The sequence below is a fragment of the Bacillus rossius genome, chromosome 7 (genome assembly GCF_032445375.1).
Source record: "Bacillus rossius redtenbacheri isolate Brsri chromosome 7, Brsri_v3, whole genome shotgun sequence".
NCBI classification, from domain to species: Eukaryota; Metazoa; Arthropoda; class Insecta; order Phasmatodea; family Bacillidae; genus Bacillus; species Bacillus rossius.
Genome location: NC_086335.1, coordinates 41,253,446 through 41,278,663, shown reverse-complemented (window position 1 = coordinate 41,278,663; position 25,218 = coordinate 41,253,446). Strand labels below are relative to the sequence as shown.

The following is a 25,218-nucleotide window of genomic DNA, read 5'->3' as shown; positions in this document are numbered from 1 at the left end:
AAAAAATCAAATCAAATAAATGTTTGAATTGTTAAATAAATTGCTCTTCTATAACTTGAATTGAGTTACATGCGTTCTTTTATTTAATTCTAAGATTTTATTTTGTTAAAAATTTTATATCACTTATAACAGACAAGAAAGCTGTAATTTTTAAGGAATTTTCTTCTTGTTATGCAAAATACTCTTGCAACGAAATGTTATTTGAAAATCTCAATTTTTATATGGCTGTAGTGATAACCAAGGCTAAACTTATTGCATGTCATACATGCTCGTAGATGCATGTGACATGAAACATGGATAGTGTTTACTTTTTTAAATTACAGTGATAATCTGGCCATAAGAATTTGTGGATATTTTAGATTTTGTAAATACATTTTTTCATGACATGCCTTTGAGAGATGGATGTTCCAGTACTTTATTTTATTCTGATACTGGTTTTAATTGTAAGGCAGAATAATTGTACTAATGATAAAAGTGAAGAACAAGAAAGTTGTGGTTGTAATGCGTTAAACAGAGGAAGAGAAAGCGATGCAACTGTTTGTGCACAGACGGAAACGTATGCGAATTTTGACCATGACAAATATGGAGCAGTTGCGAACTCAAATAATAATAACCGAACAAATAAAATGATTTTTATTAAAGGAGGGGTTTTCACCATGGGTACTGATAAACCTGTTTTTGTTGCTGATGGTGAAGGCCCTTCAAGAAAAGTAACGTTAACTGATTATTTCATGGATGTTTTTGAAGTAAGCAACGCCGAATTTGAAATATTTGTGAACAGCACTGGTTATAAAACAGAAGCAGAGAAGTTTGGTGATTCATTCGTCTTTGAGACCCTTTTAAGTGAAGAGACCAAGGCAGGAATCACGCAAGCTGTAGCTGCTGCGCCCTGGTGGCTGCCAGTTAAAGGTTCCAATTGGAAGCATCCATATGGACCTGATTCAAATGTTAAAGGTACCTACTGAGTAATCATGATGGGTAATGAATGAGTTCACAAACCTATCACAGAAGCAGTATTAGCAGAATCACAATTTTGTTTCCCTACCCTTCATTATTTCTCGGTAATACTAGATAAGTGAGGCTTTGTGATAAATAAAATAGTTACCAGTAAAAAATCTGTGAACGAGTGTTGTGTCCTTAAAGAATTTTCTAGTATTTTACAGATTTAACTGTTTATTAGATTAGGTCAGGTACATTACACATAGTGTAAAAGGTAATTCTGATGGGGAGGGGTCGTTACCACAACGCCGAACGCACAATAACGCTGAATGTCAAAATTGACCACAACGCCTACAGCTAGAAAACTGCTGTGTACCACAACGCCGAAAAATGATTTTGCGGGGAAGGGGGGCCACAGGAGCAAAATGAGAAACAACTGAATGAATTTTTGTTCTAACCTTACCTAACGTAACCTTTGTGGCAGTCCTGCAATGACATTTTTTGGCGTTAATGTATTTCGGCGTTGTGGTAATTAGGTGTTGTGGTACACAGCAGTTTTCTAGCTGTTGGCGTTGTGGTCAATTCTGACATTCTGCGTTATGGTATTCGGCGTTATTGTACGTTCGGCGTTGTGGTATTTCGGCATTGTGGTGTGTCCCCGATGGGGAGCCTCTTTGGTAAATATGTAGTTGGGCGGTATTTGCGAAAAAAAAATGTTAAAAATCCGAAAATACTTTTATTCTATGCTCTTTAACTTCCTCTTTTCATTAAAAGCGGCGGAGGTAAGAAATTCCAAATACTTTAGGAGATATCGAATTTTTAAATTTCATCATATGTAGTAGAGCAGTATTTGTGAAAAAAATGTTAAAAATCCGAAAATACCTTTAGTAGATGCTCTTCAACTTCCTCTTTTGATTAAAAGTGGCGGAGATAAGAAATTCCAAATACTTTAGGATATATCGAATTTTTAAATTTCATCACAATTATACCAGTGCATTCATGTGGCATTCCGCATTGTTTCTTGTTTACGAGTATCTATTTTTTTATTGGATAATGTCGTCACGTGATTGATCGTGATAGGCCAGAATTCAAACGAACCAATACGTTATTATTTAGTTCATTTATTGTTTTAAAACGGTGTTTAATTACCGCTTCCAACTTAGGCAAGTTTTTAACGTTTCTAATTTTAAAGTCTTATTTTTTATTGTTGCGCAAGTAATAAGTAACAAAAAAATTTTACGTGAGTTTTTACTGTTCATCCTTTGTCCCGGTTTGTTAGGTCAGGTCAGTTACATTATAAATACTTTAAAACTAAAGAACCATTGAAATAATTTCATATTATTTTTAATGTACGCTTAGTTTCAAAGTATTTATAATGTAACTGACCTGACCTAATCGACCATTTTCATTAATTAGGCATTCACAAACACACGGCAAAATAAAAAAATGGCGACGGTCGAATGATAAACACAGGTCTTGTATGCAAAATAAGAACGGCGATATCTCCTAAAGTATTTGGAATTTCTTATCTCCGCCGCTTTTAATGAAAAGAGGAATTTTAAGAGCGTCTAATAAAGGTATTTTCGGATTTTTAACATTTTTTTTCGCAAATACCGCTCAACTACATATTTACTGCCTCTTTTCCATGTTTTTAAATTTTTTCCTAAGAGGATTTTGTGATACTTCCATTTTTTTACAAGTAGTTAGCAGGTTATTTACTAGGGTGGGTGAGGTTCTGAAATAAAAAAAAATCAATACAAAAATGTATTCATTATACTTCATATATAGTGTTGATACTTAAATAGCATTGTAAGAAGAGCACCTACTCTGGCAAAGAACCAAAAATACTGTGAAACTATGTAAATGGTTAGTTATGAGTTGCTATTATAATGTATTTATCTTAGCCTAACCAAAACATATTTTACAGATTTTTAATGTAGTGAACATTTTAAGATTTTGGAAAATAAATTTGGCACAAAGCCTTGCTTTTAACAATTTAACAGTCAAAATCTTTTGAACTGGTATAGTACATAAGGGCAGAGTGTCATTTCGCAAGACTTCTAGCCCACAATTTAACAATAGTGATGACATAAATATGAAATCACGTTATTACTACCTTTACATTATTCTGCATTATACTTTTTTCTTCCCACCCTTTGCCAGGTAAAAATTATTACCTACATCAACAGTGACAGGGTAAATGTTTTATTTCACCTTTTCCAAAATAAATTTTTAAAAAATTTAAAAAAAAAAAATGTGATTCAACCAAGAACTTTTATGGCAATTTAAACTAAGATTTTATATTAAGTTGATATCAACCTAGCCTTCTTAAAAATAATACAACCAATAGGAATGAAAATGACATTTTAAAAAATGTTAAAAACCTAACTATTTTGAAGTTATCTACAAGTTCTTTGCAGCGAGCAAATGTATAAATTGCATTCGTTGAAAAACTTTTGACAAAATGTAAATTTTGTAAAATACATTGTGTAATGTGAAGTTTGCCAGTCATACCTCCAAGGAACACCTGACATAGCCAATCCAAAGCCTCCGAAGTGGAAGCACCCCTGCTAAAACAATATTTACACAAAAAAATTTTCTACAATAAAGGAGCAAATAAAATCACTAAAATCATGCTCAACAAATTCTGCCCGCCACTTACAATGGGGACTATATATGTTTGGCAGTTTTTTTTTCTTTCAAGATTTTAACTTTTGATAACTTTGAATCAACAACTCAAATCAATCAGAGTAAAAACATATAAATTAAAATTTAAAGGAATACATACAATTATGCAGAAAATATTTAAATTTTAAATATTTAAGACATTGTATATGTTAAAAAGTAAATAGTATAAATCATTTTTATATGAATTTTTAACTGTGATAAACAAGAAGGAAGCAATTGCACCTCAATTTATACTAAACATGAATGACAGTTATTTGTGTTACAGATTATACGACTTTGCTGTAGACAAGATGTTAAGAAACTCAAAAAATACAAATAAATAAACACATTGCTGTCTACGAATAGTTCAGTACGGTTTGATAATATAATATATTATGTGTTATATATTAGATCTATACAGTTTTGGTACAATATCACAGGTTACATCTCAACATTCTAGTAACTCAAATTTATGATTTTATGAGACACTGTTAACGTGGTGTAATTTTAATTTTCACTAGAATATAATTTAATCAAAATCTTATAAAATCCTTTTAATAATGTGTCTAGTTTTACCATGGTGGAATAAACAGATTTGACTGCCCTTATGGCTGAAAGGCTAGATCTGGCTGGTTCTCTGTTTCCCGGCTGGGTTGGAGAATTTTCACACAAACATTTCAGGGAGAGGCTGGGCCTGATGGACTCCCCTGTTTGTGAACCTGACTGTAACATTTGTTAATTCTGTCTCAAATCTATATGCTATATGTGTGTCAGTAATGTATATCCTACAGTAGCTATTCACAGTGTTATATGCTATCTGGTGTAAATTGCTATTTACATCTCCATCTTAAGTATGATAAATAATATAGGACACCACATAGGAATAAAATATACAGAACCAAACAAAGAGATAGAGAGCAACAAAATTCGTAACTTGGAACAGTCACAAAGCAATCAACAGCAAAGACATTGACCAGGGGCAAAAAAACCCTAGGCATGAAGAATTGAAAAAGATTATGGGATGAAACTTTGACAAACAAAGAAAACAATCCTGAAGGGGGAGGGGGGGGGGGGAATTAAAATTAATTTAATCTGAGGGAGCATCTCTGTTTATAAAGGGCTTGAGATATATCTTTCTTGCCATTCCATCAGAAAAACTGTTTCATGCTCTCTTGTTGATAAAGAAATAAAACGTTTTCAGATGTTACAGAAAGGTTTAGAACTAGAACTTAAATAACGATTTGGTGCTACATTTAATTTTAAATTGTAATAAGACTTTGAACTGAATGATTTTGTATGAAAATTCACTTAGCATGTATATTTAACATTATAGTTAAAAAAAATCATGTATTCTTAATTTAAAATGTGAATAAAATATGAGAGAAATTTGAGAAAGTAAGTGTGCTCTCTCTGAAGTAGTTGTGACGTAAAGGTGAGAACGAGAGCACGTCCTATTAGCCAATTGAGACGCTGCCCAATCTGCACCTTGACTTTAAATAAGAGGCCACAGCTGGGTGTTAGTAGTATTTTTCTAGTCCTGCATGTAAATTAGTGCATTATTTAATGGCAATCGAATCGGGAATCCACTTCAAAGTGGTCCCAGGGGTGTATCGCCTCTTTGCTGCGGCACTGCTCTTGATGTCACCAAATGAACGACCTACATATATTGTGAATTTCACATAATCTTTTAATACATTGCTAGTACCTGCAATGTGTATTATGTTAGCAACATTCATGCATGACAAGTATGTGTTTATAGTATTATAGTATTTTCTGTGTTATAGTATTAAATTTTATTTATTTTACTGAAGAAGACAGTGACGAAGCCTTGCATGCTTGCAGTGTTCCTTGAAAGTTTGTTTGTTTGTTAAGGCTGGGTTTCACGCACCGTGTTGATTTTTTTTGTCATTACTTTTATTTAAGGTCTGTTTCTACAATTTTAACCCAGTACGTTCCAGCATTATTTATTCTGCCACAAATATTGAAACAGTATTCACTAAGTGGAAGCAAGTCTTTGTAATATTGTTATAGCTTGTGCAATTTTTTACATCCATGATATTACACCATTGAAAATGTTTGTGACGGATCAACAAATGCGAGGAAGGTATCAAATTAAAATTTTTCAAACAGTCGTTTAAAGATGTGATGACTAAAAAAACAGATTAACGAGGAGCTGGCTGCTGTTGAGTGCGGGCGCTTGTGGAATGACACGCGGATGTTGTTGCAGGCAGGATGGACCACCCTGTGGTGCACGTGTCGTGGAACGATGCGGCGGCCTACTGCAAGTGGGCGGGCAAGCGTCTGCCGACGGAGGCGGAGTGGGAGCACGCCTGCCGCGCTGGCCTGTCCGGCCGTCTCTTCCCGTGGGGGAACAAGCTGCTCCCTCGCGGCAAGCACCGGTACGCCATCAGTCGCCTCTCTGATGTGTCGTGTTACTGAAACATCATTTTGCTGTTCAGGGAATGGAAAGTTATAATTACATCAAAGATGTTCATTTCAGTCATGTTTTATATTTTCTGCAATGGAATTTTCATCCATCATTTTAAATGGCTCATAGTGTTTAAAGAGTACAGTAGAACCCTGTTATAACGAATCTGAAGAGAGTAGTTTATATGTTCACTATAGAGGGGAAACTTTATATCTGGGAAAACTTTTATATTGGCAATACATACTCAAAAGCAAAATCTTAACTACACATAGGCCTAAGCCATGAAAAGAACGAATGAAAATACTCAAAGCAACAGTTTTATGAGCAAATGCAGATAATATTTTTAATGAACTACACTTTCTTTTACCTAATGGTTCTTGGAAATCGGCGTATTATCCTTTTTTCGGGCATTTAATACTCTGTGACGTTATCGCAGCTTGAGAAAGAAGATTGTTCAGCTTGTTTAATGTTGTACTTAATGTGGATGTTGCAATTCCCAGTTCCTTTGCTATTAACACGTGCGGGACAGTGGGGTTGGAGTCTCCCTTTTCAATAATGTCCAGTTTATCTCGCACAGATACTGCTATACGTTTTTTAACACGTTTTTCACCCCTTTTTATGTACGTATTTCTTATTGAAGCACATTTGCAGCTTAATAACACGTAATTATTTTTACCGTCAAAAGTAAATAAACGAAAAATAACGAGTCTGGCGCATCAAAGATCACTACGTATCATTTAGTATCGCAGTTGCTAAAGCTGGAACGAAATTTTCTCACCCTTTTTTTTTTTTTTTTTTTTTTTTTTGTTTTGGTTTTGTTTTGGTTAACGGCTTTCGCCCACAACCAGAACTATACTCGCACGTGGTCAACACGTCTTATGGTCCCTCACAACCAGATGTCTTCAATATCACGCTGCAAAAAACCACCTCTTCTAGAGATCAACACCAGCGGGATCCAACTGAAATATATACCAGGCGGAGCGCACGTAGGCGGAGGGGCATAGTAGGAATACCTAGCAGGAACTATTCATTGCTAACTATCTTCTCGGTCGAGGCCCATCGACCAATGGAAAGAAGGCCATGGAATAAGGTCAAATGTCAATATAATACACCGGTCACCAAGAACAGGGGACCCAAGGACGTTACCATTAACTCATATGTGGATGTCATTCTCGAATAGGAAATGGGACAGCACGATACAGACCTCACAAGTAGACGTAAACAACAAGGAAGGGTACGCCATGGGCAAAGGCAAATTAAGACTCTTAAGTTGAGCATAGAGGTTATCCCGCGAACGGACACAACGACATTCAAAAAGTAAATGATTAACATCCGCCAGGACAGCACCACATGTGCAGTCAGAATTGTCTTGAATACCGAGTTTATGCAAATGGGCAGGGGCAGCAGTATGATTGGATCGGAGTCGAAATGATAAGACAGCGAGGTGACGCGGCTGATTATCAAAGACGATATCCGTGCTGACCGGTCTATGTCGATATAAGGACGCGTAAACGGTTGCGTTATCCCTGGCATAGCGTCGCCATACGGCATCCCACTCCTCCATAATGAGCCGGTCGAGGTAAGGGAGAAGGACATTATATGATACCGCCGGAACCGTACTACCACAGCATCGAGCCAAATTGGCCAGGCGGTCTACCATTTCATTCCCGTGAATCCCGATATGACTAGGTATCCAGAAAAATTGTACACTGATGTTAAGTCTACACAAGGTGAGTGTAAGTTCCTTAATAAGCCAGACCACAGGTTCTCGAGGAAGAGGGGTGGAATTGAGAGACTGAATTAAACTATATGAATCTGTCACAATAATAGATTGGTGAATTTTTTTTCGGAGCACATATTGCAATGCCTTATATACCGCATACGCCTCAGCATAGTAAATGGTAGTTATAGGGGGCAGTTTATATAAGCCAGTAGTTTTAGTGTGACTATCGTAATAGGCAGCTCCTACCCCTGTGTCGGTTTTGGAAGCATCTGTATATATAGTTCGATGCAAATGCACATGATTCACGCTTTCATAGAACTCCTGAGCGGTTAGATATGACGGTTGTCCCTTACTACCTATGACCTGAGTTCGCAGCGGTTGAAACGTAATATCATATGTTAAAGTATATTTGTTTAAACAGGGCGTAGAAACGATATGGGACTCTGCTCGTTTAAGAGCGTCCGGAATATCCAAATCCAGTTTGTCCACCGCCCGCATATAACCGGCAACATGAGATGCCCTTGAGCGTATCCAAAGTTTCCCCAGGAAGCACTTTCTATGGAGGGTTAGTGGCAAAAGTCCCAGTTCGAATTGCATACATGAGATAGGCGTCGAAGGGAAGGCACCTAAAATGATCCGCATACTAACGTTCTGTATCTTCTCCAGTTCATAACTCCTGGTGGGAGAGAGGTTGTAAAGAACACAACAGCCATAATCGAGCACCGACCGAATAGTGGTAACATAAAATAGTTTTAATAATTTTACCTCCGCACCCCACGTGCGGTGTGTTAGAGCTTTTAACAGATCAATGCGCTTCCGACATTTATGCGTTAGATATTTAATGTGGGCTTTACCCGTCAAACGATGATCAAATACCACACCTAGGTATTTAATTTCTGTCGCAATCGGTAAGGGTTGACCCAGCAGTTGGAAGGGTGGAAAATTGTGCGGTTTATATTTCCTCGTAAAAAACACGACCTTACTTTTCGTTGGGGATATTTCTAATCCATTGCTATCAGTCCATGCCTGAAGCCTGTGGAGAGTGTCACACAGCGTGTCCTGAGCTCCCTGATATGTTGTATTATAGGCCCATATCACGATATCATCTGCATAAGTAATGTTATAGGAAGTACGCCCAATGTGATAAACTAAGTCTTGGGTATACAAAAGAAACAGGAGTGGGCTCAATGTACTGCCTTGTGAAAGGCCAGTATAGACGATGCGTGCAGACGATGGAGTCTGTGACGTGATTGGGTAATAGTGTCGGACAGAAAAAAGAGCGTGTACACATTTAATAATTTGAGTGGGAATTCCAATATGGCACAACTTCTCATACAATACAGTCAAGTTAACATTATCGAAAGCGGATACCAGGTCGACAAAGAGCGCGGTACATATTTTCTTTAGCTTGAAGGCAACATGAATTTTGGACAATAAGGATAGAATGGCCTCGTGTGATCCAATACCTGGCCGAAATCCAAACTGCTCAGGCCGGATGAGCTTATTCTTTTCCAACCACCACTGTAACCGATTTTTCAATAGTTTTTCAAAAACCTTTGCAAGACATGAGCGGAGTGCAATGGGCCGGTAAGAAGTAGGGGCTAATAGCGGTTTATTCTGCTTCTTAATAGGAAGTACGATGAACTCCCGCCAGGCTAACGGAGTTACACCATGAACGAAAATGTGATTATATAGTTGTAATAAGTATGAAGTACAGTTCTCAGGGAGATTCCGGATCATCACATATGGGATTTTATCAAGTCCCGGCGCCGTGTTAGGAGTATGACGTATACAAGTTTGTAGTTCCTGCTGCGTAAAAGGCATAATTAAGGCAGTATGATCTATATACCTATTCAGGGGCGGCTTAGGCGGAGTGAAATGTATATCTGCATTGGGAACATAATCCGGGGCAATATGCCGCATAAAGGCCGGTACTATGACATCAGGGATAGGAGTCACATAAGAGAAATCTTTGCTAGACCGAAATTGTTTAAACTTCCTCCATAATTGTGGCAGGGGAGTAGACCGCGAAAACGATGTGCAGAAGGCGTGCCACTTTTCCTTTTTCACCCCCTTCCATGTCCGTTTCGCCACCGCCTGTGCTTTCTGTAATGCGATGTAGTTACTGAGAGTGGAGCAGTGTTTATAAGTTTTAAGGGCCATAAGGCGTGCAGTATTTGTAGTCTGACATTTATCATCCCACCAAGTGGGTTTACGTTTACGACAAGCGGTCTGGCACGTTATAGGGATGGCTTGATGAGCGGCATGCAAGATTTGCGTGTAGAAATAGTCGTAACATGCATTTACCGTTCCTGGATCTATGACCGCAAAAGGGGCGATATCGGCCAGAAGGCCGCGGAATTTACTCCAGTCAGCTTGACGAGTACGAAACTGGGCTGTTGCTGGAGACTGTTGAGGAGGTAAAGGTTGGCAGACCTGCGTAGTCAACAAGATGGGAAAATGATCACTCCCCCAATTGTCCTCTAAGACAGTCCAGGTAAGTTGCCCCGCGAGATCTGTAGAAATGAGAGTTAGGTCTATAGCAGTAGATTGTTGTTGGTAGCAACCTAACCGAGTGTGGCGTTTGTCATTCATGACCATATAGCTCGAGGTATGAAGAAATTCAAGCAACGTCCGGCCTGCTGCATCACAAAAAGCATTACCCCAAGAGGAATGGTGGCTATTAAAATCCCCACCTATCACTACAGGGGTGGGAAATTGGCGGAAGAAAAGGTCCCATGTATCAGCATCAATGGAGGAGTTGGGGTGGACATAGAGCGACACTATGGCCCATACGAAGTGTCGGTGATAAATCTGAATAGCGACAGCATCAATATTGTCAGCACGGGGTGGATATTGAATCGATATTTCCGCTACACTAAAATTTTTATTCACGAAAATAGCAGTACCCCGGTCAGGTTTGTGAGATCTGTATAGGTGATATCCTGGTATCCTGACTGTATATTTGTCCGTAAGTCTGGTTTCACATAGCAATATAATATCAACGTTGTGTAGGTGTAGATAGTGTTCCATGGGATATCGATTAGCGATCAATGACCTAGCGTTCCATTGTAGTATCTTAAGGTTGAAAGGAAGTGAGATGGTACAAGAAGATTAAATTATAGGTTCAAAATGCGGAGGAGAACCTCCATCAAGGTATCCTTGTTGACGGCGAACGTATGATCTGTCTTTGCAGTGCTGACCAAGCCCTCAATCATATCGACGATATTCTGGACTTTCTCATTAGGAACAGTGTGCTCGGTGCCTGTAGGGGTAGATGGCGGTTGTTCAAGGTTGTGTTCACCTGCGTGTGGATTGTGTACTGGTCCGATAGTGATGTCTGGCACTTCAGGACGGAACTGCGCGTAATATTGGCGAATGTCGCCATTTGTGTGGGAGTCCAGCGGAATGACGGGTGGGATCGCCTTGTAACAAGTGGTATAGCCATCGGGCCGTGTAGGCACAGTCTTACGTCGCATGGTGCTTTGGGTCACGTGAGCAAACGTCGGCTGTGGTGCGGGAACCTCTGCAGGTGTACTGTTGTAGGTGGAAACTGTATGTGGGAGATGGGGTTGCAGAACAGGGAACCCTATTATAGGATAATGGACCTGTTGTTCCGGTACACACGGACTGGGTGGTAACTTCTTTGTCGCATCTGCATACGAAAGATTATGATAAGCCATTAGCCGTTTGATTTCACGTTCACGTTCCCACATGGGGCAGAGCTTTTTATTGAGTGCCGAGTGTGGTCCCCGGCAGTTAACACATTGTGGTGTACCAACTGTCGGGCAGGCCTGTCCATGGACAAGAAGGCAGGTAGCACACCGAGGCGTCGTGGAACGACAGTTTTTGGCAGTGTGACCAAATCGGTGGCACTGATAACACATGGTAACGCTCTGGACTTTAGGGGTCACTTTGTATATTTCTTTAAAAATACTAATATATGGAGGCAGCGTTTGCCCTTCAAAGGTGAGACTGAGGAGCTTGATGGGTACCCGAAGATCCTGCCCATCGCGTTGGATATGCTTGGTGAGACGTTCCGCATGCAGGAGTTTATGGGTAGCGCTTTCATATCCGTCGAGGACCTCTTCCATACTAACATCCAAAGGAACACCATATATGATACCCTGTTTCCTCGTCAGACCCATGGGGATGCTCGCTCGCAGGTTCATCTTGCCTGGAGTATCAGAGTCCAGAAATTGATTGGCAGCTGTCGCCGTACTAAAGTACATTTTCAGCCGTTTTGGACCTGCTTGTTGGATTTGCAATATATAACGATTAGGGTGCAATCTTTTACCTAAAGAAATCGGGTGCAAGTTTCCAATATTACTATCAAGGGATTCCACTACTACAATGAAAGGACCGCTACAGGTATCAGGGTAACGTGCGCTCCCACCTGGTACATACCCACTTCCACGTTGTTGATCGGCCACCCGGCCTCGTCCGTCGCCGGACATGTCTTCGCCCAAGGAATTACTTAAACGGACGTCACGCTTGCATGATTTGTTTGTTCGTTCAATCAGATCACTGGTTTCACTTATGCTTTTCCGCTTTACATCATTGCGCGACACTACCTCCATACGATCATAATCAATGTCTTCCGCTAATACTGCATTTAACGAGTTGTCCAACTTAACCGCGAGTAAGCGCAGGAACGTCCGTCATCACTCGCAGTCAAAACCGACCCATCTCATTTTTTTTCTTTTTCTTTTTTTTTTCTTCTCACTTTCTATGGAAAAATTTTGTCCACAGAGTTCTATCTAGTGGTAGTCTTACGAACCTTACCCGATCAAAATGTCCGAAACGTGAACGATAAAAATGAGACGTAAAAATATTGAATTTGCTGCTATAATGTACATACGTATTTGTGTGGCGGTAATTTATTTATAATTTTGATAACATAATAAATGTACACGTGTTCGCCCATTCTTTAACTATGCAGGGAAAACTATTTTTTATTTTCACCTAACTGATCACCATTTTTGGCTACACGTACCCTACCGAGGCCACTCGAATACGACTTGTTTATAATATGAACAGTGGACAATCGAGTAGCGTATTGCTGAGAAAAACTTCAATGTGATCCAGAAGAGACGTTTTGTGAAAAAACTTTTAATTATATGAAAATATTTGAGATAAATGTGCATTATGTCGGCAAAATTTGTTCGTGGTACACGGGAAAACGTATCAACATTGACAAAAGTTGTGCGCTATATCCAATAAATTAATACATAACCTCAAATCATTTTGCCGGGACTGAGACGGAAATTCACAATAAACGGGAATTCATTATAGGCGGGTTCACTATAAACGGGTTCTACTGTATATGCATCTATATTTTTTTATAATTTGTATAAATATATATATTTTTTATTATGTATGTCATACAATCTAACTAATTTTCTTTAATGATATTAAACTATATTAAATAGGAAAAAAGTTAAAACACAATTACCTATAAAATAAAATACATTTTAAATAGTCAAAATGTGGTTTGAATAATCAGAATAAATCATAAAGTAATAAACATGTGTAAGACGGTAAGAAACACATGAAAAAAATTACCTAAATGTTTATTTTATGTAACAACTTCTAACTAAACAGTCTAGTATCTTTAAGTACATTTACATATGATCTTGATTTAAAAATATTTATAATGATGTAAAAATGCTTTAAATGGCTTATTGTGTAGGCCTAGAACGTGATGTTTGAAATTGCCATGACTTTACTGAATATTCAAACTTTATGTGGTGCACTGGCTGTAATACAAACATATTTCTAGACCTTGCTGTCATACACCAAACTTCTAATATTTTGCAAAGATAGGAAGTATATTCATAAAAAATTTTACTTAGCTGCAAAAAATGTTTAATGCTTGTTTAACAAATTTTCAAAGGTTAATATGGAACATCTAGCAGCCCAAGCACTGGATCTAAAAGTATGGCGAAAAAGTTATGTTATATTAATTTACAGTTTTCAGAATTTTAACCAGTGGTGTAAGGATTACAATAATTTTACCTGAATTTTTGTCTCCTGGCATGGTATTCAATTTATTCAGTCTGCTTAGGAAGGGTTTCATGGTTGCTATTTGCTACGGCTGTTTAATGCAGTTCATCCAGGCTTACCTGAACACTTAAATTAAACCTTTGAAACAAGTCACTTCTCCAAATATAGCCTTGTTTACACCTTGTAAAGTTGGCAGCAAATCAAGAAAAGTAGATCTGTAATTTTTCATAATGAAAGTGCAAAAACAACTTATTTTTTTGTTTATGAACATTAGCATGAAATTTAGTGTAAAGGTACGCAAATTTTTGTTAGTGACAATTTGACATGGTAATGTTGGATTAATTTGCCTGGGGCAGACGGATATTGAAATTTTATGTTCGAGCATGTTCCGTTAATGGTGAACCAAATCTAAAGTTATCCATTAAAAAAAAGTAACCATCTTAAAATTTTCGGCGAGGACTATTTTGCTCATAATAAGTCTGTACGTGCAAATTTTAACTGGCTGCATTTTTAAAAAGGTATCAACACAAAAAGAAACCCTAAAAGTATGTTTCCACATTAAATCAGAAAGCCTGGGATATTTTTGTTTAGTATTTCCAGAATTGTTGTAGTAAAGAAATTCTATGGATAATTGAACTCCCCAGTTAGAGCACTGAACTGGAGGCATGATTTTGCTATCCTAGCTTTTTGAATCCAAGCATTTGTGTTGTGTGAGCATCACACCAATAGTGGCGAGGTTGAGTGCATGTGTAAGCAATCCTTACTTAAATTATTAAAAATTACGAACTTACTACTAGCATCTACAAGAATTGAGAATTTTATTTTAATGATGACAATTATATCTCTTACAACATAACACATTAATTTACTAATTTATCACGTGTGGAGGTAAGTTCTTGCTTTAGAGGATGTAAACTCACCCTAGGATCTGATGAGCCTGGTAGTGGCGTATCTAGAGGTTCGCCTTGGATGGGGCACCTTGATACCAGCAGTTGGAGACTGGTGACTACAGATGTTTCACCTTTAATTGAGCTATTTTCTAAGTCCTGCTTCAAACTCACTTTCGATATTTTTGTGCTAGATGACGTGCTCAACATTGCCATGGGCCAGGTAATTTGTGTTTGCACATTTCGAGCATGTGAAACTGTCAAATTGTGATAATAATGAAAACTTTGCTTTCATACCAATTGGACTAATGTTCATAAATGTGTGGTTTTAGAACTACTTTTCTTGATTTGCTGCCAACTTGACAATGTTTAAACTTGGCTCTGTTTGCTAAAGGCCACGTGCAGTTGCGGGCAGTGACCTTGTACAGTACTGAGATGAGCCCGGCCGGCTGTGGCAGGGTGAACATATGGCAGGGCCAGTTCCCCAGCGACAACACGGCGGAGGACGGCTACACGGCGACTGCTCCGGTCACGCAGTTCCCCGCCAACGCCTACGGCCTCCATAACATGATAGGCAACGTGTGGGAGTGGACAAGCGACTGGTGGGAAACCAAGCACAAAGCCACACATCTGCACAACCCTGTGAGAATTTTTAATATTGTGTGATTGTGATCGTAATGGTTGGTTGGTTGGTTGGTTGGTTTCATGCTCCTGTGTTTTATTTATTTCAGTGTATGTTTATTTTGTGTTTTTAAAACTTTTAATAATTTTTAAAAAAATGCAGGTGTTTAAATCACTTAACCCAATCATTCAAGAGTAGTAAGAGTACTATATTTGACCCACCGTATTTTGTATTCATTGACTGACATAGTACACCACTACAAAAAATAGTGGAATTAAGCTCAGAATGATCTAGGTAACAGAATTTTTTTTATTTATTAATTTTTTTGGGTTGTTTAGAGGAACATTATTTTCCTTTCGTTATATAGTGCTGAGGCTGTTCTTTTATGATATACTTCTTTCACTTTTGCTTGGTTTAGGCATAAACTATCTCAAGTGGAAGAGATGGGGGAGGGGTTGTGTCTGGTTATTCTTGCATTTCAAATAATTATTTACTGTGCACACTTATTACATAAATTAAAAACAAAATTATGTTACGATGTTTTAGGATATCTGTAAATGGCAAGTTAATTGCAACAAATGAGTTTGAATAAATATGGATTTGGAAATCCTTTGAGACTTTTTAAACAATATGTCCAGTTAGGAGGTTCTGAACCGTTTAATCCTGAGTTGGAGTTGGGATGTGGCTAGGGCCGTTGAGGGAATCCAAAGGCCCAGGGGCAATTAAGTTTTTTGGACTCCAACCCCATTATTTAATGTACAACTTTTCAAACACCATAGCTTAAAAAGAATATCTAAAAACTAGTAAATGTTATATTCATTGTGCGTATCGCATAACTTACAACAGTCCCTTCACAGAGCCCGAATCCTGGGGATTTTGCCCCCCTTTCCCCTCCCTCGGAACGACCCTGGAGGCGTTGACAAAGAGTGACTGTGCGTGACGCAGGTGGGGCCTCCCGGCGGCAGCGACAAGGTGAAGAAGGGAGGCTCGTACCTCTGCCACGAGAGCTACTGCTACCGGTACCGCTGTGCCGCCCGCAGCCAGAACACCCCGGACAGCTCGGCGGGCAACCTGGGGTTCCGCTGTGCCGCCACCACCCTGCCCGAGTACTTACAGCCCCGCCGATAGGCTGTCTTCCTGCCACGACCCTGTAGCCCACCCGACCATCCATAAATGACTAACATAATGTACGTATTAATATTACACATGGTGAAATAGTGTACCAAAGAAAAATGATTTAGTGAATTACTATACTAAATTTGTTTACACAGTTTTTGGTATCCGTAAAATTGGCTATAGTCTACTAGCCCAAAACAAAACAAGTTTAAATTAAATGTTTAAACACATACATATATATTTGCATTACTTTTTGTGATCCATTTAAGGTTTGAAGCTCCATAAAATCATTTGTTTCAAAATGATACCATCTGATGTTTAATTGGAAGATAAAATAACTGTTATGTAATGGTATTTGGCTTTCAGTGTACTGTAATCATCAAAACAGCATAAATCATTCAGTTTTGACTTGTTGCACCTGAGTAATAGGATCTGTAGTTTCAAAGACTGGCATACAGTCTTTATGTTGTGCTGCATGTTGCTGTTGGGCGCTCCGCACATTGTTATTTCAAGAGAAATTACGTAACAAGCTGTAAAGCATGCTCGTCCTGTAGTCTGATGCGATGATCGGGTGTACTAGTAAGTGGCAGCTGAAAAGATTATATTTTGTATTTACTGCAAATTCCTTCAAATATATTGCAAATGTGTTGACTCATCTGAAATGAAACATGATTGCATTACTGAATTTCAACTGTAATAATTTGTGTCCAAATCATGGAATCCAAACTGTTTGCAATACCTACATCTTTCTCTCCAGAGAGCCAAAGCCTTTAGTGAGGGTAGTAATTTAATATCCAGCAAAAAAAAAAAAAGGTACATTGTTTTTAAATGAGAGATAACTTGTAAAGCAAACATGTTTCTGCTGCTAGCTGTAGGTTTCAATAGGTCACTTGGAAACAATAGTATTTCAAGAAACATTTAAGACTTGAACAGAATCATTTATTAAATATCTGTTAAGAAAAAAATTAAATACATTTAACTTAAATTCTAGGTAATCCTAGATGGTATTTGTAAAATACATTCCAGTTATATCATGAAATAGCCAGAGGCATTAAATTTTAACATGAAAATGTTTATTCTGTGTTCTGTTAGGTCTTGCATACTTATCTCCAAAGAAGTAACTACTATATTTTAACTTCAGAAACTTATAATTATGCTAAAGAACATTGTATCACACAAATATTAAATGATGAGCTGAACTGGTAAGCTAGCCCTTAAGAGGTCCGCCTAGTCATGGATATCTTTGCATTATTGAGTGTGATGCTCACTGATCCTTCCAGCACAGTATTGCAGCCAAGTGCAAGACTTTGGACTGGCACACAGTCTTCCCATTGTGCATAGAACAACTATGAGATTTGAGTGATAATGATAACATTATGTGGTGAAAAAATGAAGATAAAGGGTTTTTCATGCCCAAAAATTACTATGTAAACATTCGTTTTTAGCCAATTTTACTTGTCTATAAATACAGTTTAAAAATGAACTTCTCATCCACCCTCAGCATATTCCTAGATGCTATTCATAAACAGATGTCATTCTGATATCCTGAGAAGTTTCAAATCCCTTGGTGTTTTTCTGAAGCTCTGCCCATTGTATGTGTGCCCGGGTAGGCAGGGGTCTTAAGGAACAAGTCTCACTACTATTTCCCTCATATTTGGAAGGAATTCCTCACAACCACAATAGTTCTACCTTTGGTTACAGCATGCTCAGCTGTAATTTGAAAATCCTGTAATGTCAGTAGAGGTTGTCTTGTTATGGACAGTTTTATTTTAACTGTTTCCTGCTGTGCTAAATCATCCCACATTTGGCTCCACCTACTTGGGAGTTTATTTGCTGACGGGGAAGTGTTTAGGGCATCTCGAATGTAACTCAAAAGCTTTGGGATGTAAATTTTGTTTTACAAAGAATGAAAATGAAAGCAAGCACGACATAGTTACAGTACTTAAAACTTTATGTGGTATAATATAAATTTTTAAAGTATGATCCAAATAATCAGTTTTATACACCACTTGTGTAATGAAATGGCTAATGATCTCTGGCTTATTTGGTGTATTAGTGAGTCTGTCAAGTACAGTCGCAATCAAAGAAAATGTCGCAATGCTGGGCTAGCTGAGCTGAGTTTCGTTACAAACATTTTTCTAGATGTTGGACCATTTGATTGTTAAAACATTTGGTTTGCAGCAGTGCTCGTTGAAGGGAGGTGAAATCGAAGGTGTCAGTCTAAGCTTTAAAACAATTGTCTGCCAGATCCCAGTTTTTGAAACAAAAGTCCTTCTGAAGGTTGCGGGAGCGAATTATGATTGATTTGATAAACACCAGAAAAAGGTTCTTGCTCAGCTGCTGGCTCATACAAGCAATGAGGCTTTTTCTATGTGCAATCCATTTATTTTTGGTGATCAATCACCCAAAACAGCTTCAGGTAGGAGGTGCCCTTAAATCAAGATAGGCCTTTTTATTATTATTATCTTTTATGTCAGATGTCTATGCTATGTTTATGTATTTTAAAAGGGTTTTTTTTTTCCATGATACTTTGCTGTGTATTGTGTGCTGTAGTGAATTTTTGTTAGTGATACTAAGGTAGTGGTTGATGTCTAGTACCGTATTTAACCAGAGAAGGGTCGCCCCTTCGTATGGGTCGCACCCTTAATTTTGGGCAAAAAAATCTAACATTTTCACTATAAGGGCCACCCCTGCATATGCATCACATCATACATCTGACTTCACTAGAGTTCCGTGAATACAAGTAAAGTGTTCTTTTTTTCAGCTTATTGGCACGTAAGAAATACGACACTGGCATTGGCCCTCAGCTTTTCTTTGTTTACTACTGGAGGATGTGAGGCAGTCCACTACCCAACCCCACCACCCCATTTCCTAACAAGACAAAGGAGAAGACTTCTATTTTTATACCCTTGTTTCCGTTTCATCCATTGTATTTTATTACTCGCCTCTTCGTCTGGAGAAAGAAGATATGGCAAGCTACTCTTTGTCAGTTCCGTCTATAAAAACTAGTACGCAGTTAACTGCGAGGCTAGAGGAATATAAAAGGTGCTCTTATAAACACCAGCAATGGCTGCAGTTTTGCCACGGTATTTTCAGTCGGAAGCTTGGGAAATCTCATTAAAAAACAATAATGATTGGGCACCTGTCAAGATAGACACATTAATTGTGTGGATGCCAGTTCGTGGGACATTTACAAAGAAGAGAGGGATTGAGAACCATCAACATTGCCATCTGGCCTCACGCACACACATGTACACTCTCTTGCTCCCTCTCTGGCTGGTTCATTTGTAGATTTTACTCTCCTCTCCTTGTCCTCCCCAACGCAGCAACAGGTCGGGTTCACAGGTGCGCTGTTCACGGAACTTCACGTGACTGCTGAGAAATTTTGATTGAACAATTTATACTTGCTCGTGGAGTTATATTTATTAAAAACCAACATAGGTTAAGTATTTACGCACATATTCAACCTCAGTACAATATTTTATTGCAATCAAAAATTTGAATATAGGTAGCAATACATTTTTTTTACACTAAAAATCTGCATAAAATATGCGGCCCATACGCGGGTAAATACGGAATGTAATTTACTTAAAAATTTGTACTTAAAATTAAGCTGGGAGCCTGGAGACTATAGGCGTATTACCTGTGCTGTTGCAGAACCCCTCATCACTTTTGTGGTATGGCTTCCATTGTAAAGTGTTGTGTGTCACAGATAGGTATGTACAAACTTAATTGTTTAGTAATGAAGTAAGATGAGATTTGCCATGTGAGGGCCAGTACTGCAATCATTTTAAAAGTTTCTACGTCAATGGGTTGTTGTACATGCTAGTACTTAGAATTTTGAAGATACAAATCTTGGTTTTGTGTAAATTGACATTTCTGATATTTTAATGTTATTGAAATATTTTACTACAATTGATATTTGTTGTCCATTTTTATTATAACTGAAATAAAATTCTTTGTTTTAAAGAAATATTTATTGATTACCTTACCTTATCTATCATTTGTATACTGTAAAGGATATTAAAACACCCACCTGGTCAGAGGTGTATTTGCAGACAGGATAAGTGCAATGATTGCTGGTACTTCTAGCACAGCATCACCTCTAAGTGCAAGGGCAACTGACATGAGTGGTAACCATAACATTGTATGGTGGAGAAATGAAGATAAAGCCCCTCGAGTGCTTGCAATAATTTATACCGGATGCTTTGTCTAAAAATATTCTGATTTCACGTTTCAGCCATTTGCAATCTTCTAAAAATACAGTTTAAAAACAAAATACGGAAACAAATATTCATCCGCCATCGGCATATTCTTAACTGCTTTTCGTAAACATGAACCACTTTCATATCGTGATCAGTATTCAAATTTGTGTTTGTTGTTGTTGGAGCTACACACGCACTGTGTGCCCAGGTGGGCAGGACCCTGAAGTTAGTACAGGAACAAACTTTCAAAGGGAAGATGATAGATTACAAAACAAGGAATAAAAAAGACACACCCCCTGATTGTGACTAAAAATGCAAATGTAGGTTTCATGGATGGCTCACAGCAATACTGAATCCTTTGTTTAATGAAATTAATAATTTGAGAACTTAAATTTTCCCTTCATAGTTACTGGTTTGTGGTCAAAATTATACGTTGGAAGCACAGTAAAAACTGTTTTAACACTACCCCAAGAGAGAACATTATTGCAGCTTGGTGTAGCTGGTGCACATAACCAGCACTCAGCAGTCAACGAGTTAATACCAGGCCTGGATCAGCTTGTCTGTTAAAATATGTTGTAACATTGTTTTTCATAGTACAAGTTTGTCACAAGTCTGATCATGGTGTAAGTGAATGGAAAATCTGCAAACGTAAACTTGTTAATCATAAAAACTTATGGCATTTGGTAAAACAAGTTTTACAGTATTTTCCTATTTTGTATTCAAGTCTGCCGCACATCCTAGAAGGTACAGGAAAGGTAGCTATAAAGAAGAAAAAAAGTATCCAAGTTTTGTAAGGTTACTTACATAGGACATTACACAATAAACTTTTTCTTTTTGAAAACAAAGCATTTTCAAAACTTTATTTACATAACATTTCGTACATCAGGCCAAATTCCAGTACAAAATGATATTTTTCATTGTACACACATTTTCCTAAATATATCAAGTTGTGGTAGACATTTTCAAACAATATTTGTAGTAATTATCATAATTTGTTACAACAGGATTAAGTCAACTATGTCATTTATGTTTAACCTAAACTTTAAACTCAAAATTTAAATTCCCGACTGCCTAATAACAATAACACAACCGATCCTACCGATTAACCTAACTGAAAGCTAGCACAGCATAAAGTTACCATTCTAAAGCATCATTTCAAGAAATAATGGTTAGACAATATTAAATAATTATTTATTAGTGTTATTTAAAATGTTAAAAAAACAATTTTTCCCACTTAAAACATCAAACAAACAAATCATATGAGATACACAAGTATGAGTCACATAAAAATATTAAGAGACTAAAACCAGTTTAGACACGACAAACTGCAGTCATACCAAACAATGAATAATCGGTTAACTGTGTACAAAGTCAATTATGCCAAACCAACAACAAAGAGTTAAAATGAGAACCTAGAACTACCAAAATGAATAACTGTGAACAGATAAAGCAGCAAGCTCCAAGTTAAATTAAACTCTTAACTAATTCCAATCCTCTACATGCATTACAGTGCATGCTGCATGTAGAGGAAGCATTTAAATAATTTTAAGAGATTTTGCATATTGATCTACCATATTACAGTTATAATTTCTGTAAAATCTCAATTATGATGCATTTTCAATCAATTTTCATTTAACTTTATGATCAAGTATCAAATTCCTAAAACTTATGAGATTCTACTGTACATGTAAAAATTTTGAAAATATCACCCATAGACTTGTACGTTACCCACTACTACTACTACTACTACTACTACTACAAGTAAACTAAACACCATTATTATAAATAAAGATACTATATAATAAATTAAAACCGTATCCTGAAAAGATAATTACATTCACTACAAAATTAGAGTAATTTTAAGATGAAAGTGTCTAACAAAGACGCTACCATGACTGACGTACGACTAATCTTCTGCAGCAACGACTCAAAACTGTTGCCAGTGCTGGTTTATTGACTGTATCACAGTAGTGCTGAATCAAATGGCAAATACTTCCTGCAGCTTTCAGCCGAACAGCAACAAGGTGTTCTACAGACAGAGGTGGCTGGTCCCGGCTTCGAGTCCCCTACCTCACCGCCGTAGTCGAATGTAATTTCCTCGCCGGCCTCGATGTCTCTCACAGCAAATATACCCAGCCTGGGAACAGGGCAGTCCACTCGCACCGGCACGACGGCTGCGTTCGGCCGGCAGCTGTGGTTTATGTAGCGACCGATGTTCCCGATCATCGTGGGGTCGACGCACGTCTTGATGACCGTCCCACCCGAGAGGTGCTCCTTCAACACAAAAATGTAATTCATCTGCCGGGAGGTGGTGCGCTGAGCGCGTCTTCGAGCCTCTTCCTCACCGATCACCTCGCCGGCATATTCACAGATGAAGCCACCGATGGGGATTTTTGAATTCGTCTGCAATCCCAAGCCCTTCCCGTTTGATGTGCTGAATATTTCCAAAAATTTTCGAGGTCCTCGCTGTACCAAACTATTAGCACATTTACCTTCAAATGCACAACTACACTCACTGTTACATTCCACCACTGGCCCACCAAATTTGCCAGGCAACAAACAGAAATCCACGTAGTTCTGACCATACCTTGAGACACATGGACAACTTTCTTCTGAGGCACAATTCCCATCCAAACAATTGCAGCCCTTAGCATACTGGGCTTCAAAATCATCCATATCACATTCTGGTCCTGGTACGTTACAATCTACGTAGCTAACGTTCGGTGAGGTATGAGTATAATCATCAATCCCACAACTGTTCTGCGTGGAGAATTCCAACTCTCTAGATTTAGAATTATCACCCCCAACATCAACAAAATATTCTTTTTCCTCTTCAACATTCATAAATGCATTTTTATTTGATTCAACAAAACAACCACTAATTTCAGTCTTTGGTGTCGAATGATTCTCAAAATTTGACATTTCTTGGTCTTAAAAAAATACAGTAGCTAAACCCAATACATACACAGTCACAGAAGCGTTAATTAAAGTCTAAAAACTATCACGTATCTTCTCAATTTGGTCCAAATAACCTCACAAGTTATTTTTTTTATGTGTAATGTAATCAAATCACAGATGACCACAGCACCAACTTCAATAAATATCCACAAATTCCTACAGTTATATTCTTTTATATTGTGTCTTCAACTGGTAACTGAAACAAATGGAAAACCAAAATTAATAGAACTAAAAACCTTTTTTCCTTGTCGGCTACTGAACCAATAACACCAACAAACATCCAACACACAAAAAGTTGAAAACATAAAAATCAGGGACAAATGTACCAAGAGCCTACTCAAACCTGGCTTGCATAGTCGTGACTTTAAGGCAAGTATTGTGCCATCTGATTCGCCTAAAACATTTTTGCTTAGATCTTAACATTTGACTGTGCAAGACAGCCTTAGTCCAGTCCCTTACTCGTGAGAAGTCGCTACGATCCCTACTTTGCAAAAATCGGCAGGAATGACAAGTTTCTATTCCTGTGTTCATTCCGGTGCTCTTGCAGCTGAGTAATCTATGGCCGCCCTTGTGATTATCGAACAGCTCATACTGGATGGAATGGCATGTGGAAGCATCCACAAACCAAGGCTATGTCCAATTCACCATATATATACTATTGGTGTAATGTTCTTGTCCTTGTATTAACACCACAAGGGCTGTCTGAACTCAAAGTATGCAGGTATGTAATTCAACATATTGGTGTACTTCCAGATAAAGAAACTCCACCATTTTTAAATCTTTTATATGTGATATTTGATAACAATGAAGTAATTTAAAGACTTGTAAAATCAATTTCACTTGTTTTAACATACTGAATAAAAAATATTTAATTATTTAAATATGGAAGTTTTAACAAATACATGAACATTCATACCGGTCATAACTACAAAATAATCATAAATTAAATAGCAGTAAATTCATTATGTCCGGAATTAAGTACGCAAAATTATTAATTTCAGCTAACGTATTTTTGCAAAGAAATTTATTTGGTAAAAAAAATGTTTGGCTGGCTAATACCATTTGAATAGGCTAAACGTTATACCTGTACAAATAGTACACCACAGGGGCAAGCAAAATATGCAGGTCACATGTACAAAACTGTATATACTAGAATGCAGACACTGCCTAAAATGCAATTTTGAAATGAACAGTGCATCAAACCTAATACATAAAAAACTGAATCTTTTCAGGGATACAGGATAAATCAGAGGTAAACTGTATTGACAATACCCAAGAACAAAATGTGAATGGTACGCCAATTAACTGAGAACAAGACGAGAATGGATTGCAATCACAACAAAACTCTATTCTGATAATACAATTAGAACAGAGTTGTAAACAAAACTTAAACAATGCATCACAAAATATATACATATATATTTTTTAAATTAATCTTTGTGCTTGATTTCCTGAGACAGTTTCGAATAGTTACAATGCATACTTACCAACAGAATAATACTATTCAATTGGTTGAACATGAAGTAGTTTGATATTTTTAATGTCTTTTTCCCGAGCTTCTTATGTCACCCCCCATCAACTGATAGTAGACAACTAGCGGTACAGATACTCGTCTAGTTTACGTCTAATAATCATATTAAAATGTACAATAGAAACAAATTTTTTCG

At 37.6% G+C, this 25,218-nt stretch overlaps 3 protein-coding genes across 8 annotated transcripts in view; 1 reads left to right on the top strand and 2 right to left on the bottom strand.

Moving 5' to 3' along the window:
* Nucleotides 1-248: 248 nt before the first annotated feature.
* LOC134533888 (formylglycine-generating enzyme) lies at nt 249-20,363 on the top strand. The gene is made up of 4 exons (XM_063371661.1): nt 249-954; nt 5,834-6,005; nt 15,109-15,292; nt 16,218-20,363. Exons 1-4 carry the CDS (start codon nt 399-401, stop codon nt 16,398-16,400), a joined length of 1,095 nt encoding a protein of 364 aa, XP_063227731.1. The 5' UTR covers nt 249-398; the 3' UTR covers nt 16,401-20,363.
* A 1,055-nt stretch (nt 20,364-21,418) lies between these two features.
* The window catches only part of LOC134533887 (traB domain-containing protein), a 48,390-nt gene continuing 44,590 nt past the window's right edge, over nt 21,419-25,218 (bottom strand). For all 6 annotated transcript variants that reach the window (XM_063371656.1, XM_063371658.1, XM_063371660.1 and 3 more), the window contains one exon: nt 21,419-23,747. The gene's annotated coding sequence lies outside the window, so the exon portion shown is untranslated. The remainder of the gene's footprint in view (nt 23,748-25,218) is intronic.
* Nucleotides 22,556-23,437, bottom strand: LOC134534539 (histone-lysine N-methyltransferase SETMAR). Its single transcript, XM_063373022.1, has one exon. It carries the CDS (start codon nt 23,435-23,437, stop codon nt 22,556-22,558), a length of 882 nt encoding a protein of 293 aa, XP_063229092.1.